Raw genomic sequence first — 18509 nt, forward strand, 5'->3', positions numbered from 1 at the left:
TACAAAATATATATATTTACAATAATACGCGTGAAGATGAAATAGAAACGGTACTATAGGAGATTTATTAAGCGCGTTTTTCCATTAGCCAGCTCGCAGTTGTGGCAAATTTAATTAGCGGATCACACGGAAGGATGCTGTAACAGAACGCAAGGTGTTCGAGTCACTTTCATAAATACAATACGTGATACCTACATACATTGAAGATGATACATATCAATTAAAATCACGACATTTTCTTCTATTACCTCATGCAAATCTAATTCAATTGAGTAACTTTGATTTGCGACCAACGCCTGATTAAAAATAAATAACTTTTTACTTTCTAAAATGAGATTCTAAATTATTTAAAAAATATTTTTTATATCTTAGTTATTAGAGGAGAGATTTATTATAAGCTAAGCTGTAAGTGTACAGTGATAATTGAATCTTTATTTACTTATGAAAAACACTGACTCATTTCAAAAACATTCAGCTTGAAGCGGATGATGATGATTTGTTGTTTACGGGAAAGAATATATATCTTATATAGTATATACAGGGTTATTGGTAATTCGACGTACTCCCGTTAGGAGGTGATAGGGGTGACTATTTGCGATAATTTTAACCCCTATATGCAAGGTGCAAAAGTGAACCATTTTTGAGTTATCGCGATTTTAGATTTTTTCAAACTAAGTCAAAATTAATGCAACTTCAAAAATTTATTTTAAATAAAGTATCGATTAAAATCTATTTTTTTCTTCTGATTTATAAAAACGATTTTATTCCAAAACTTTTTTATTTTTTTCCCTCAAATATGCCTGAAAAGCAAAAAGAATCATTATGAAACTTGTTCTGCAGATTATTTTAAAAACATAATCGTTTACTTAGCTTACCAATAACCCTGTATATTTTTCGTCTTTAGCCTATTTATGTAAAAATTGGTTTAATAATTATAACAAACCCGTGGACAAAAGTTAAAAAATGTGATATGTTGATAAAATGTGTCAACTTTTTTTATGACAGGATATTTAACAATCATTAAAATCTTTAACAGTTAATATATAACATACATTAATAATTATACTGAGCAATCTTTTCTGAACCGTTAGGTATTATTAATATTAAAGTGGCAACAATTGCGTAATCTCATAGCATTATATTTTATCTATGGCTACAGCTTAGCTTGAACTCTTAAACTGGCAACTGAGATCTGACTCTTGATTTGATTAATAAATTGAGGCTTCGTAATCATTCGAGCCGCTAAAATTCTGTTTAATTTTTAATTTTAATAAATTAAATATATTGTAAATGATAAGTTAATGAATTATAGTTTTATTATAATTAATATAAAGCATCTAATTGTGTTGACCATAAAACATGGATGACGCGGAAAAATTGAGTTGCAGTAAGACTGAGCATAGTTGTACATGTTTGGTTAAGTATAAATTATAGTTTTTAAACAAGTTCTTCTATTTTAGAGGAAGAAATCTGCGAAATAAGTGATGTTGAACATTCTATGATGTCTCTCGATGATTCAAAGGTGAATGAAGGGAAAGTTAAGAAGAAGCGAAGGAGACGCCGGGAGATTGACTTGGTTTGTGTTTACAAATATACACGTATTATATAGTATATAGACAATATTAGGTGTTGAATTGATTATATTAATCCTTGTTACTTTTAATGTACTTAGTTTTAGTCGGAAGGTGAAGTAATACTTGGTTTAATATAAGTCACCATCGGATGTATGTTTTGTGTACTTTTTGGGAGAAAATATATAACAATAATTATGTAAAAGATAAATAAGATGAAAGCTTATTAAGACAGTCCTAAATTTATCGATGAATATACTAATCACTGTATTTTAATACTGTTTAGTAAATAGTTTGAGAAAATTGATTATAATTGCTAGGATAATTATAGTAATATAATGAAATGTATGATTTATCAGAAGTCAGAGGACGATGAAACAGAAGATGAGGGGATGTCAAAAAAGATGTACCGTAGACTCAGTCCAGGACCCGGTCCCATTTCACCTGCGTCACACCGTGAACCTCGCACTTGTGTTTTGAAAGTAACATTTTAGTAATCATTCCTAGTAATATGCTTATGACTTATAATAACAGTTTTCTATCAAACCTCAAAAGCCTATTAAATGATACATATTATTGACATACAAAGATCTTACAAGAAATAAATGAAAAAAAACCTGCTTATTAAGGGTATAACAGTTATGCTGTTTTATAATTATTGTACTGGACTATACACCATATCATATCTGACAAATATTTGTTAAACTGAGTGTTAGGTGAGTAAAAAAATAAATAATTACAGTATATTTAAAAATAATCTGCTATAATCTAATGTCACATTTGGAAGTAAGTTTAAACATACAAATTATATTTCTTTGTAATAGAGTTCCCTGGCTATTTTCAAACTCATAGTGATTATGTTTGACATTATTTTTATAAGTTATTAAAGTTTTGAATAAAGTGGTATAACTCAGTAGATACATACATATAAGTAAACCTGTAACACCAAATTTGCCTCTGCAAAGTCAATTCATTCCTTGTGCAGTGTTTGATTTCATAGTAAAATTCCAAAAATACATTGCCAACTTATTTTAAATCTGATGTTAAGACACAAATTCTAAAAGTATATTACACAATAAAACATTATTTAGATTATAATAACACATATGCAGGATTTATAATAGTTTAATTGTATTCAATTAACACACCTATGTTATTAGTAGGACAGATTAATTACTGATTGCCTTGCTGGTGCTCCTAAGGAGCATCTCCATTCTAAAACTTCAAAAGTATATATAAAAATAGAAGCTTACTTGTATAAAGTTTATTTTCATTTAAAAAACTCACATAACATTGTTCATAGAACTATAGTTTTTACTTTTTTTTTACAAAGACTGAAACTAGACTCATTGATAGATTAGCAATTAAGCAAAAGGGTTATTTTTATTATCATTATTATTTTTTTTTAAATTATAACCAAATATTTATTAATTAAATAAAAAGAATAAAAATAACAATAACATTTTCTGCCAACATTCAGGCAAGCCAGAAGCGCCGTCCACTCTCCCGGCTCCTGGAACAACTTCTGCGTAACCTTGAGAAGCGGGATCCTAATCAGTTCTTTGCTTGGCCAGTAAATGACAACTTTGCACCTGGCTATTCCACAATAATCAAGCGCCCGATGGATTTCTCAACAATAAAACAGAAAATCGATGATAATGAGTACAAATCTCTAAATTGCTTTATTGTAAGTAAATACTTGTAATAATTTAGTATATATTATAGTAGATTTATATATATTATATTGTGTTTTCATATGATTATATGGATTATTATTTTAATTGGAAGATAAATTTATGTGTTTGCTATGACATGACATGACGAGATGGCCCAGTGGTTAGAACACGTGCATCTTAACCGATGATTTCGGGCTCAAACCCAGGCAGGCACTGCTGAATTTTCATGTGCTTAATTTGTGTTTATAATTCATCTCGTGCTCGCTGGTGAAGGAAAACATCGTGAGGAAACCTGAATGTGTCTAATTTCAACGAAATTCTGCCACATGTGTATTCCGCCAACCCGCATTGGAGCAGCGTGGTGGAATATGCTCCAAACCTTCTCCTCAAAGGGAGAGGAGGCCTTTAGCCCAGCAGTGGGAAAATTTACAGGCTGCAAATGCTATGACATATACTTGGTGGTTAGGGCATCTATTTGCCACCCACTCATCACATATTCACTTAGTATTGTTGCATTCAAGTTTGAAGGATGAGTGATTCAATGTGTACAAAACATGTACAAATGCATAACATCTTAATTTCCAAGACCGGTGGTGCATCAGTTATGTAAATGATTGTTAATATTAAGTATAGTGCCAATAAAATGTCTTTGTGTAATGGTGATCATACACCATCAAATATATGACACCAGGTTTAACAATTCCCTCTGTATAACATAATTGTAATAATAATTCCAGAGCGACTTCAAGTTAATGTGCAATAATGCAATGAAGTACAACAAGCCGGGCACCGTTTACCACAAAGCTGCCAAGAGATTGCTTCATGCAGGTCTCAAGCAACTCACTCCACAGAAGCTACGGCCGCTAGGGGATATACTAACATATATGTACGAGATACCCATCAGAGAACTAGGATTTGATATTGGAAAGATGGATGTGGTGAGTGGATTGAAGGCATTCTCATGAAATAATGGTATAAGCTGATTAATCTTTATCAATATTAGAAAACAAATGGGATTACCGTCAAATAGAAATAACTATTTAAATTGCACATCTCAATTGTGAAATTGTTCGATATGATTTGATTAAAACTTACCAACATGTACTAAACTAAAAAACATACAATAAACATAACAGAGACAGAACTAGCTATAAAGAGTGACTTGTGCCTTAAAGAGATTTTACAATGTACAGCGATATTGTTTTATTATATTTTACAGACATATATATGTAAATTAATGTGCCTCACAGTAAATTCTCTGACTTTAAATCCTCCCCACACTGTATGAACAGAATAATTGGTAAGCCTTTGTGCAAGCCCTTCTGGGTAGGTACCACCCACTCATTAGATGTGCTACGTCCAAGGTAGATGTAAGGTGTAAAATTTCTTACAGAACTAATGTTGATGGGCGGTGGTGACCACTTACCATTTGCGCGTCCATTTACCAATGCCTTCCATTCTGTCTATTTATATATAACTATGTTTTAGTGTTGTCTCTTTCTTATAGTTTACTTTTCTCATCTACATCATAAGGTTAACAATTGAGATATGCTATTTAAATAATATTATTTACGTTACACATTATTTATGCACAAATAAATATATAATGTTCCTTGATTGCAATCAATGGCATTAAACATATTTATTTTGCATAAGTGTTTATTTAAATGATAATAAAACTGTTACTTGTATAAAAAAATTGCAGAAACAATGATACTATAAATTGTCAATTTGAATTGTTTTATATTATAATAAATAAATGGACACACATGCGCGACTGCGCCCAAGTCTCACTAATTGTATTGCGCAATTGTGGACGTAGCATTAGCTCATGAACTAATTGTTTGTCGGCGTCAATTTTCGCTTTGCTTGGTCGCGCAGGTGTGTACGATCCCTTATTGAGAAATATATACATTTAATAGTCATATCTGTCTATCAATAATTGCAAAGAAATGTTACGAACTGACAAGAAATGCAATTATTTTTACGAAATCCCGGTTTGAGTTTCACATTTCGTTATCTTTATCAATATTACAGTATATAAAAATGTAATGTTTTGCAATGCAGCCGTTAAGGACTTACGGTCGAAAGGTTTGCAATATAATTATATTTCGTAGTGACATGCACTCAGGGTCAGCACAGACTGTAGACGAGAGTTAAGAAACTTAAGGCATGTTTCACATGAACAATTTATCTTGTATGTAAAATGTTTGTGGGGTTTTAGAGTTTTCAAGGTTATCTCCCATTCCTGGAAGAATGAATAAGATTTTTAATATCGATTACTTTAGCCACATAGAGGCCTCTGTTTCGTTCTTACGCATGTGTTTTCGCTTGTCCCACACGCACTGAGGACTGAGAACGATTTAACAAACGTCGACAACGAGAACGTCTCCATACAATGGTTACATCTACTCGTCTCATTAGACGTGGCGTCTCTAGTGTTGTATGTCTGTGCTTGCCCTTAGAACTAGTTTATTCGCTTTACCGATTTGGATGAATGTTGTTTTGTTATATTAGTTTATCGCTGTTAAAGCGTCATATATTATAGTGCAGACTTTTGCATGTTCTGTGCGTAGTGAGATGAGATATTTGGCTTCTATCTGACATTCCTCGACATAAGCATATTATATCATGAAAACGAATATTCGCAAGGAGAACACGTCCAACGCCTCGCTAAGCTTAATATCCCATTTCGACTGCACAATCGTGTCTGTTTCGACATTCCACTATCGACATAAACAAAAATGCTTCTCACTCCATCAGCACAAGGTCCTAAAGCGCAGCAGCCCCATCAAGAGCGGCGGCTCCGAGGCCGAGGTGGTGTCGGACGGCGGACAGGACCGCCAGGACAGCGGCGACAGCGTGAAGATCCAGATGGAGGCCGCCAGGGAGCAGCACCGACGGAGGCTCGCCAAGAAAGGTACAAGTCACAGACGGACAGAAGTCATGACGTAAGTCCTCGTATGTATCGTGGGGTTGCGGTTGCAGCGTTCCCGCGCATGGACGCGTCGGGGCGCACGACGCTGCGGCTGGCGGCGCGCGCGGCCGACGGCGACGCGCCCACGCTGGGCCAGCTCGTGGGCCGCCTGCCGCACGGCACGGGCTCGCTGCACGGTACGCGCTACCTCCCCCCTCCACCCCCCCGACTCCACCGCTAACGCTCCGGAACCCCCAATAGCTTGAGTGTGCCCGCAGCGACGCGCGAGGACCGCCGCAACCTGGCCAAGTGCGTGAAGCCGCTGCACTACGGGCCCTTCAGCTCCTACGCGCCCGCCTACGACGGCACCTTCGCCACGCTCACCAAGGACGAGTCGCATCTCATCTACCACACGCTGCGTGAGTATGCGTAGAGTCATTCCGTGATACGACTTTATACTTAATTGTTTGTTAGTATTTATACTTATACAATCTGCTTCGTAGAAAACAATTTGGATTTACGAGGGGTCGCTCGACTACCGACGCAGGTATCGAACTAATAAGAAATATCTATGAAGCCTGGGAGAGGTCGCAGGATGCCTTAGGGATTTTCTGCGACTTATCCAAAGCCTATGATTGTGTTCAACATGAAACTCTGGTCAGGAAACTATATCACTATGGAATTAGAGAATGTGCACTCGACCTTCTGACTAAGAAGTCAAAGAAGATAAGAATCTTAACAATAGAATTCAGAGGGTTGACGTTAAAGGGACAAGGTCTCCTGGGGTCTTAGTTGGTATGGGGGTCCCACAAGGATCAATTCTTGGACCTTTTCTATTCCTCATATATATAAATGACTTGCCCTTTCTTGTTGGGAACAAACATGATATAGTATTGTTTGCTGATGATACCTCTTTGGTTTTTAAAATTAATAGGAAACAGGTACAGTATGACGATGTAAACAATGCTATGTCTGATATAGTACACTGGTTTAGCGTAAATAATCTTAGGCTGAATAATAAAAAAACTAAAATTGTAAAATTTAGCACACCAAACGTGCAAAATGTAAAACCCGATGTACTTATCAATGGGGAATCGATGGATCCAGTTGAAACAACTGAATTTCTTGGCCTTACTCTTGATGCCAAATTACAGTGGCTCCCCCATATAAACGGATTGGCGGGTAGACTGAGTTCTGCGACATTTGCGGTCAAAAAAATTAGATTATTTACCGATGTTGATACGGCTCGCGTAGTTTATTTCAGTTACTTTCACAGTATAATGTCCTACGGTATTATGCTTTGGGGTAACGCAGCCGCTATCCATACTATATTTGTGCTGCAGAAGAGGGCTATTCGCGCAATCTATAACCTGGGAGCCAAGGAATCTTTGAGGTATAAATTTAAAGAAATTAAGATATTGACTGTTGCTTCTCAATATATATTCTGTAAGGTTTTGTATGTACGGAAAAATATTAATGATTTTATGAGAAAATGTGATTCTCATAACGTTGGTACAAGGAACAAACACAATCTTGTTACTCCTGTTACTCGACTGCATAGAGTCAGTAACTCTTTTGTGGGGCAATGTATACGCTTCTACAACAGGATCCCAGAAAGCGTTCAAAATGCTTCTGTTGCGAAATTTAAAAAAATTGTTAAGGAATGCTTGTGTGCGAAAGGTTACTATACAATTAGTGAGTTTATGTTTGATAGCACACCTTGGGAATGGAACGATCGCCTCCTGGCTGTTTCTACTCATATATAATTACGTATATAATTAATTTGACGTAAAAAAAAAAAGTCCCGCTGAGTTTCTTTCGCCGGTTCTTCTCAGGTCAGGGTGTTTTCTTTGTAATGTGGTGCCCTGAGAGAGGAATGAAAGCCGAGACTGCTGAATAGATACTGCCTTTATTTCCAATAGGTCGTACATTAAATAGATACAAAATTAGGTTACGTAGTATATAATGATTAATAAATATGTTTATTTAATATAATCTATTCACTACATCTCATCTCCACCGCAATAAAAAAATAAAATAAACAATACAATTTATTTTATTTTAGTTTATATTACGAATGTTCATATAGTATAATGTCATATTATAATTACTACCTTTACAAACTTTTGAAGTAAGTGTTTAGTACATAAACTTTTAACAAAATTGTTAGGTAATTGGTTCAAAATACATTTTTGTTCTGTTTTTGTGAACAACATAGTTTTTATTATCCTTAATTATTTCTACATTGGGTGAACATTCCCTTATTACTTTGTATGGACCTGAATATATGTTTTGGAACTTACTGCCGGTTTCATTTTTTATTAAAATCAAATCATTCTGTTTATAAGTCACAGGGTTTATATTACGATCATACCTATCTTTTCTTTTTAATTTACTTGCTATTAAATTTTCTCTAGCCTCTTTTTGTGACGTTTGTAATCTGAATTTGAGTTCCAAAGGATAATTATCAAAATTGTACAAAGGATCAACTTGTGCTGATCGCAAATTAGATGGTAAAATACATTTCTTACCGAACACCAACTCATAGGGAGTGAACTTAGTCTCCGTATGTACTGCAGTGTTATAGGAAAAACACCAAAATGGAAGCCACATGCTCCAAGCTTCTGAGTGATTGTCTGTCTGTATTCGCAAATAGTTACCTAGATGTTTGTGAGAATTCTCCAAGGCACCGATACTTTGATGATGATAAGCAGTAGACTGCAGCTTGTTAATATGCAAAAGTTTACAAACCTCTTTCATTGTGTCCGATAAAAACTCCGTTCCCCTGTCTGTAGCTATCTCCTTCGGAATACCATACCTGAGGATAAAATTGTTTACGAAGTTCCTGGCTACCTCATCTGACCTTTTTGATATTAATGGGTAGGCTTCAACATACTTGCTCAACTCACATTGTATAGTTAAAATGTACACATAATTATTGTAATCTCTCTCTAACGGCCCTACTATATCTAAATATACCTTTTCAAACGCTGAAGTTGCCGTCGAACTAATTGTCATAGGTTCCTTAGTATAATGTGAGGAATGTTTTTGTTTTTGACATTTGTCACACCTTTTTATAAATTCTGTAACATCAGCTTCTAATTTTGGCCAAAAATAATATTTCTTTATGTTATTTACCATTCGTCTTATGCCGGCATGGCCACTTGTGGGTAATATATGAAAATCGTTTAAAATTACACACTTATCGTCTTTATCAGTTATTCTCTTTGTTCCCCTTAAAATACATATACGTGGTCCGGACCAACTACATATGTTATTTACTTCATTTATTAACTTTTCCACAAATTTATTATTTTTCTCAGTCTTAATAAAGTACACTTCTTTAATATTTATTTTCCCACAAAATATTTTCAGCTCTCTCACAAATTCGCCTGGCGATAGTTGCGATCGAGAAGCTAAATTAATAAAAATAGTATCCATTGTGGGCACGTAACTCAAACATCCCTTCTCATGCGTTATCTCTCTCAATTTACGATATCGATTTAATTCATAAGCGCTTATGAAACGTAATTCCGTGAAATATTTCGGTTTGCTATGTACTTCTACAAGTTTTGGTTGATCAGTCCCATTGTTTTTAGAAATAATAGCATCCCGTTGTTGCTTAGCCATCTGGCCACGCGTCATTACATTCATCACCGTTTGATTCATCTCTTTCAAGTCCTCAGAAGTTAAATGTAAACGTGAAAGTGCGTCAGCGGCAGAATTATTCTTCCCTTTTAAGTATTCAAGTACAAAATCGTATTCTTCTAATGCTAACCTAAATTTAATTAAACGGCTAGATGGATCCCGCATTCCAAATAAATAGATAAGCGGCTTATGATCAGTCTGAATTTTGAATGTCCTACCATACAAATATGGTCGAAAATGCTTCACGGCCCATACAATCGCAAGCAGTTCCTTCTCAATCGTTGGGTACCTTTTTTCTGCTTTGTTAAGACTACGACTGGCATAGGCTACAGGCCTACCGTCGCTGTTGCATAAAACTGCACCTACTCCATATCCTGATGCATCTGTTTGTAAAATAAATTGATTAGACTCCGAAAAATCAGGGTATTGCAATACAGGATGGGATATTAAATTTTGTTTCAACAGTTCAAATGATTTTTGGCATTCCTCATCCCATTTAAAAATAACATTTTTTCGACACAAATTATTTAATGGATGTACTTTTGTTGCAAAATTAGGAATAAATTTCCTGTAATAATTTACAAACGCAACGAATCTTTTTACTTCGTCGACTTTAGTAGGAACTGGGTAATCTTTAACGACTTCTATTTTATCAGAATCTGGTATGACACCCTCTGCTGACACAACATGACCCAAGTATAATAGTTCCTTCTGTAAGAAAATACACTTCTGAGGATTTAACTTTAGATTAACTTTACGTAATCTTTCAAAAATAGATTGTAAATTCTTAATATGACTAGGTAAGTCTCTACTAAAACAAACTAAATCGTCTTGGTACACCAGACATTTTTCGTATGTTAACCCTGTCATTGCCATAGTCATCATACGCGAAAATGAACTAGGACTGGTTTTTAAGCCCATAGGCATTCTAGTCATCTGAAACTCTCCGGAACAAAAAGCAGTATACTTGCGACTGTCTGGATCTAAGCTAACGTTATAGTAACCTTGATGTAAATCTAAATGAGAAAAATACATGCAACCAGATAACGAATCTAAAATTTCTGTTATATTTGGAAGAGGAAATTTGTCATCATGTATACTGTTATTAAGTTTTCTGTAATCTATGACCAAACGCCATTTTTTGTTTCCATTTTGGTCACTTTTCTTTGGCACCAACAAGATTGGACTGGACCATTCACTTTGACATGGTTCAATAATATTTTCTTTCAACATTTGATCAATTTGGTTTTTAATTTCATTTTTTAAAGCATGAGGCAATCGATAAGGTTTTGAAAAAATTGGTTGTATATTCGGTTTTACTTTAATTGAGTGTTGATAAATATCAGTGGTTGATAACTTGTCCCCTTCCAAATAAAAGATATCGGGATATTTCGCACACAAACTTTCTATGTTAATCCTTTCCTCTTTATTTAAATTATTTAACTTCAATTTTGACAAGAGTGTTTTAACTCGCGATGCATTTTTCTCGATCTTATTAAAGTAACAAATATTATATTCCTTTAAATTTTCTATATTAAGTTTAATTTCAGACAAAGTTATATCTTTTGAAGTCGTATTCAAAATTCGAACGGGTATTTTGCCATTAATTGGATATACTAACGTACTCGCTATAAATACTCCCTCACATACTTCTTTTGTACATACCACACATTCCTCTGTTAAACTGGTATTAATATAGTGAATTGATTCTGATCTGGCAGGTAACGACAATAAATGACTACACGAGTCTATTAATTGCAAAGATATTTGTTTAGATTCACTGATCCATAAAGACAGATTATTATGTTTCATATCAATCACCGCTCCATACTTTCCTAAAAAGTCTTGTCCTAAAATACCATGCGACTTACAAGGTAACGTGTCAAATACATAAAACTTATGACTAATATACTGCCCGTGTACTGTCAACTGTAAACATACGTATCCGATAGCCTGTACCTTTCCACCTATCCCGTTTATTGTTATGTTTTCTTTGTTAATTGGAACGTTGAAATCTAAAACATGTTTATGTTTTATAGCTGAAATTGAGGCTCCCGTATCTATGAGCCAGTTAAAAGCGTATCTGTCTTTATAAAATAATTTTATGAAGTAACTACTATCGCTGGCTAGAATACTATATGTTGTAGGCACGAAAAAAATCATTTTCAGGTTCCGAATTCTGAGTGGATGCACTCGATTGAGGCTGTAACTCATCAGTTATTATTGTCCGAATCTGTCCTTTGAATGGTCTATGACGCCTAGAATAATTATTAAAAGTTCTACCTCGATATGGCGCTCTACCCCGTGGCGCTCCCCGTGGCTGAGATTGTGGCTGCTGGACCCATTGTCCAGTCCTGGTATGCGACTGTCGCCCGTTGTAGCTAAGGTTGCCTCGGCAGCGGTCAGTATTGTACGTACCTCTTGGAATGCTCTGATGAGAAGGCGGCCTGGAAGTGTTTTTAAAGAAACGATTATTATTATGCCTTGTTAGTGTAAACACTTCAGCAGTTGAACTTGAACCTGAAATATCCTCATCGATTGCGGCCTGAATCGCGTCTTTCAAATTTTCAAATTTCTGAGCCGTAATAATAGTGCCAATCCTACGATTTCTCAATCCGTCGCTAAATTGACGAATTGCCTGTTTCTCGTTAATAGATTTTAAAATATTAAATTTTTCAACATTTCCCTCAGATTGAGAAATTGTAAGGTCAACGAATAATTCGGATAAGGTTTTTCCGAAAACATCTATAGATGCATCATTTTGCCTGCAATTAAAAAACTGTTTTTGCAAGGCATTTGTAGATTTTTTCGGTAAAAGTAACCTTTTCATATCATTTACAAGATCAGTTACAGTGTCGTATTTCGTTGCTAATTTTAGCTTGGCAGACTGCGACAATCTGCTTTTCAAAGTAAAAGATATTAAATACGTCTGTGACTCAGTATTGAGAACCGAACTATAATACTCAATACCATCGATAAGTTGGCGTAAATTAGAAAGCTCATCATTCATTACTGGCAATAAGCTCAAAGCTACCTTCAGGTCGAATTTATCCATTGTTGAAAAAATACTAGAACCGTCTGAAATTCGACACAACTCAGTAATTTCATCAAACAATTTCTTAATATTCATAAATAGTACGATATTTTTCAAAAATAAGACGCTCGTCCTTTTCAATGCCTTTCAGTTCAATACTTTCTATATAATTATTATATTGTGCAATAATACATTTAGCTTCGTCTAATTTAGTCTGCAATATTTTACCTTGTCGTCTAGCAGGTCCTATTTTAATTAAATACTGTCTCACTACTAATAAATCTTCATATAATTTCTTTAAAAATGTTGCCATAGAGTTTAAAAATACTTAATATGCATAATAGAATATTAACATACCTGTTTTAAACCCTGGATCCTCCACATATTATTAAGAATTGTAACATTTATAATAATACACGAGTATACATTATATATTTAGTTACATACATTTAGTTATACATATTTAATTATACTAAGTTTAGATAATATTTTTAACTAATAAGTTTTTTTTTTTTTTATATATATTATATTATAACAATATTGATTATACGTTGGTAAATAAGGCTACAGTCCACTAAATAATGTCCATAAACTTGCCGAAATTCCGATGTACGCGAAAAGAAATACACATATTTATGTAACCGCACTTCACCTCATACCACTTTATACGCTTTTGAACACTTTTACACTTTGCTATCATCGATCTTCAAATCGGGGTACCCCTGGCGCCGTCGAAAGGAGAGTTGTCGCACCCTGCTGCCACTCGCGTTCAACTCAAATTCCTGCCGTATCCATCTCGTATGACATTTCCGATACATCCGGAATACTCCATACAGGACTACCAAAACTAGGCAAAGTACCACCACGCATAACAGGGCGCTCGACGTTTTCATGTGAAATCGGAACTCCTCGATTGGTGCATCATTTGTGCCCCCAGCTGCATTTTGTGCTATCACGATCTTCTCTTCTTTAGACTGCTGTTTCCCCATTTTCGAAGCACACTTTTTCCACACTAGCACCGCTGTCGTCAGTTTTAATAGAATTTGTTTTAATTTCCGACGATTGCATTGTGACGAGAAGAAAGACGTTGTTTATAAATCACTGTCCATATATGTAAAATCGGTCGGCGACGCGGTGGCGGACGGTGTCAGAATACTCGCGCGCGTGAATCTACTTTTGGCAGGGTCGCCATGTAATGTGGTGCCCTGAGAGAGGAATGAAAGCCGAGACTGCTGAATAGATACTGCCTTTATTTCCAATAGGTCGTACATTAAATAGATACAAAATTAGGTTACGTAGTATATAATGATTAATAAATATGTTCATTTAATATAATCTATTCACTACATCTCATCTTTTTCCGAACCAGTGGCAGTGTTTAATTTGACCATCAATAAGAAAGTGTAATACTTCTATATTGAATAAAGGAATTTGAGTTTATAAAAAACTATCAGTTGATGTAAAAATCTGTTCTTTTATAATATTTTTGTAAAAGAAATACCTATTACTACACTATGTTGTATTATTCCAGCGTCAGAAACGGGACAAGGTAATGAGGAGATATTACGTTTCGCACCCGACTCGCCCTGGCAGCACATATACGACATGGAGACCTTGTTCCCCGACAAGAAGAACCAGCCTGAACCCTCGCCGGTTAAGGATGAAAATGTGAGTCAAATGAGAGCTACTTTATTGCTATTCTCGTACAAAAGTTAAAGTTAATTTTTTACTTTTTTAAATGGTAGAAAATACATAGTGTACAGGAAGGATTTCTTCGGATAGATAAGAACTTATGAATACTTGTATTTTAAAATTGAAATCAAAGTTCCATCTAAAAAGAAGTACCACTGCACAGGATCTGTCAAAGGTGAAGATCGACATCGAGCAGCTGCGCTCGCTGTCGGAGCTGGGCATCGACGTGGAGTTCCTGGCGGACATCGAGGAGGAGGTGCGGCTGGCGCAGCACGACTACGGGCTGGCCGGCGCGCTGCAGCACACGCACGGGCTGCTGGCCGCGCTCGAGCGGGAGCAGCGGGAGCGGTCAGTGTCTCTGTTTGCTGGAGCCGGTGCCACCGGTGACAGGGGTGGATATGTTAATAGTGGGACTCCATTTGGACGAAGCTTACCCCGATGTTCAATAGACTTTGAGATGTTTTTGGCATGCAATGCGCTTAAGTCCAAAAGGTGCATAACATTCCCGTTGCAAGAGCTTAAACCGTCAAAGACATCTGTAAAACCACCATGGTTATTGTCGAGGGAGAGAAATGAACGCGCTCGGTCCGCAGGCTGTCGGCGAGCGTGCCGTGGCACCTGTCGCTGTGCAGCCGCGCGGGCGGCGCCGAGCGCGAGGCGGCGCGGCTGGCGGCGGGCTGGCTGCGCGGCATGCTGGCGCGCGTGCCGCCGCGACACGTGGCCGACCTGGCCGCCCTGCGCGCCGCCATGGGCGTCACGCTCGACCACCTCGGTACCGCACCCCGCACACGACCCCGCACACGACCCCGCCCCGCCCCCCACGCACACACACCAACACGCACCGAGTCTACCTGTTCACGCACTCGTACTTTTTTATTCGAGTAACAGTTTCGTAAATGTCCGCCCAATGTAAATACTAAAATATTCACAATCCACCGGACCTGAAGTCGTAGCGCACTCGTCGCTTTCTTGCTACTCGATGCTTATAGACTTGTCTTGCTTAGCCAAATATTTCCCTATACCGATAAAACCGATCTTTAGTAATAAAACCTCTCATAACAAATGCGCTCTGTATCGAAATCAATTAATTAGTTGTAAAGTATAATTCGCAGACACTCCGATGGCGGTCGACGATTTCGAGATGGAGATGAACGAGCAGCGAGACACGGTCTCCGACCCCGACTCGCGGTCCAGCCACGACAAGTGACGCGCGGCTGAGGCGAGCGGGACTGTTATTGCTGTCCGTTGGAACACAATATGTACAAAACAATAGCTACGATGTAATAAAGCTTAACATTGTAAAGTTGTTCTTTGTTTAATTAACATTTAGTGGCACTTAAAGTGAATTATAATTCAATATAAATAAATATTACTCTATTGAAATAATCAATAGAATACAGAAGAAAAAAATTAAATTGTTAACTACTACTTTGCAGGCATGGTGCACATGCTTACTTACCACTCAATAACTACCAAAAAATTTTCTATTCGGGTAGATTATTTAAAGATATTCCATAAATTCAACTCATTTATTTCATTTTAAATCAAAACATACATAAAATACTGTATTTGAGTGAGCTCTTATATATTTCTTGTTAGTAGGACTTTGTGCAAGTCTTTCTGGGTAGGTACGAACCACTCATCAGATATTCTACCGCCAAACAGCAGTACTCAGTATTGTTGTGTTCCGGCTTGAAGGGTGAGTGAGCCATGTAATTGCACGCACAAGGGACATAACATTTTAGTTTCCAAAGTTGGTGACGCATTGGCGATGTAAGGAATGTAAAAAATATTTCTTACAACGCCATTGTCTATGGGCGGTGGTGACCACTTACCATCTGGTGGCCCATTTGCAAACACTATATACAAACAGTGCAGAATGTTAAATTGACAAACCGGCATAAAACTCGGTATTTACTCTTTCATCAATCATACATGCACATATACATACAAGAATTAACTGTCAAAACTATTGAATTCATTTGAAATTGGTTAAGACCTAATAAAATCGACACACTTATAATTGCTTTCGTGTATAAGCTACTCTCAATCCTTAAATATATATAAGATAAAGAATCAGATCTAAATAAATGTTTTAATTTACCAAATTGTAGCAATATATTTGGCAGTATATTTTTTTCCTTTAGTCTGATCACTCGACGTCGGGTTGTCAAACAACATGTCATAATTATTGTATTAACTATTTGATGTTACCGTGTCATGTGTACCAGCGTTGCAGAACTATCGTTAGTTTGACTACGAAAACTTCAGGATATCGATAGTATCGTTTTGATCAATACTATCGATAGCCAGCGATTTTTTGATTGTATTGGTTTTTTAATGTAAGTAATGTATTTTAATCGCTAGACTCAAGATTAAAAGATAAAAGTAAAAATTTTTCATTATTCCTTATTCCGCACAAAATGTCTTTATTCTAAAAACAAATGTTGTGGTAAATTTAATTTCATTTATTTAAATATACACTGTAGTTGGTCTACTAAATTACTTATCTTGAGAAAGCAATACTATCGGAAATTACTGGCTATCGATAGCACAAAACGTTCGATACTATCGATAGTTTAGGTTAAAAGTCATGGTTTTTGCAAAACTATCGATAGTATCAATAGTATTGCTCATGGGAAACTATCGATAGTATCGATACTATCGATAGTTTAGGTTAAAAGTCATGGTTTTTGCAAAACTATCGATAGTATCAATAGTATTGCTCATGGGAAACTATCGATAGTATCGATACTATCGATAGTATTGACACGTGACAATACTATCGATAGTCTATCGATAGTATCGCTTATACCTTAACTATCGATAGTCTATCGATAGACTATCGATATGCAACACTAATGTGTACGTTAATTTAATAGCGGCTTTCTTTAAGAGCAGTGCAAATTCTGTGTAAAGTATTATAATTTATTCTTTGCTTACCACGGGCAACGTGCACTTTGTGGTACCCCTCAAAACCTCATTATGATAATTTAAATAACTTTGTTATAAATATGGTTAGATTATTACTATTTTGTTAATATAATTTTTATATCGAATATAAATAAGGTTTACAATACCTATATTATTTTATAAGAATAGTTTTGTAAATTAAGAAATAAGTATGTATTTTATTAGTAAATAAAACGAAATGAATTTATATTTTGTTTCATTGCTTTGTTACAAAGGTAGTAAAGTACGTAATTAATAATCCACATCTGGGCAAAGGTTTCATCTTCTTTTGGAGATCACGCTGCTCCACTATGGGTTGACATACATGTGACAGATTTTCATTCGCAGGTTTTCGTACGATGTTTACATTCAACGAGATGAGTCATAAACACATGAATTCAGCAGAGCCATTGAACTCGAAATCCTGATGATTTACTTTTTCTTACCACTGGGCCCCCATGGCCCATTCAAATAATCAATGATAACTAAACTATAGGCGCTGTAAGCACATTTTAATAAGCCCATTTTAAGAATAAGAGGAATAATAAACTATTTTTTATACATAATTACTATTGTAAGTAAAATATTTGAAGATTGGTGATGTTTATATCATTTTAGGCAGTCAGCATTTCTCTGAATTTGATTTCACCAGATTTTTTATAACATTTTCTGTTGCAACAGCAATAAAAAGATACAGCAGTTAATTTATATGACTACAACATACAGCGAAGATATGAATTATGAACTGAAATAATCTGCATCAAAAATATTATTTAAACTTTAACTTAAACGAGATGGCGCTGTTAGTAGCAATATTTAACGAATATGGTGTTCTTTTTTTTTAATTTGTTTTTTTTTTATTAAGATATTAAAATAAATCCAATTTATAAAATATTGACAGATTACAGTTACATAATTATACATATGTTGTTATCTAACGTAAGTTTTTTTAACTCTTATAAAACAAAAAAGTATAAAACAAAAATACGTCTATGGTTTTATTCCTTCGAAAAACATCG

General features: G+C 35.5%; 1 protein-coding gene across 3 annotated transcripts; it reads left to right on the forward strand.

The window, feature by feature from the left end:
- Positions 1-1178: 1178 nt before the first annotated feature.
- LOC125077112 (bromodomain-containing protein 7-like) lies at positions 1179-15844 on the forward strand. 3 transcript variants are annotated; one of them, XM_047688931.1, is made up of 12 exons: positions 1179-1387; positions 1447-1576; positions 1931-2053; positions 3052-3258; positions 3985-4185; positions 6011-6167; positions 6236-6361; positions 6443-6583; positions 14378-14514; positions 14702-14886; positions 15132-15310; positions 15651-15844. In XM_047688931.1, exons 2-12 carry the CDS (start codon positions 1499-1501, stop codon positions 15743-15745), a joined length of 1629 nt encoding a protein of 542 aa, XP_047544887.1. In that variant the 5' UTR covers positions 1179-1387; positions 1447-1498; the 3' UTR covers positions 15746-15844. The 3 variants fall into 3 exon arrangements, with proteins under 3 accessions (XP_047544887.1, XP_047544877.1, XP_047544894.1); XM_047688921.1 differs by having other exon boundaries at positions 1461-1576; XM_047688938.1 differs by having other exon boundaries at positions 1461-1576; positions 15639-15740.
- The last annotated feature ends 2665 nt before the right edge of the window (positions 15845-18509 follow it).

Source organism: Vanessa atalanta, chromosome 1 (assembly GCF_905147765.1).
Source record: "Vanessa atalanta chromosome 1, ilVanAtal1.2, whole genome shotgun sequence".
Classification (NCBI taxonomy): domain Eukaryota; kingdom Metazoa; phylum Arthropoda; class Insecta; order Lepidoptera; family Nymphalidae; genus Vanessa; species Vanessa atalanta.

Excerpts from the sequence above, each read along its gene's own strand:
- LOC125077112 (XM_047688921.1), top strand. The coding sequence starts at position 1,360 with ATGGATGACGCGGAAAAATTGAGTTGCA. Across the intron at positions 6,168-6,235 it reads ACGGAGGCTCGCCAAGAAAG|CGTTCCCGCGCATGGACGCG; the intron begins GTACAAGTCACA and ends TTGCGGTTGCAG. Across the intron at positions 6,362-6,442 it reads CGGCACGGGCTCGCTGCACG|CGACGCGCGAGGACCGCCGC; the intron begins GTACGCGCTACC and ends GTGTGCCCGCAG.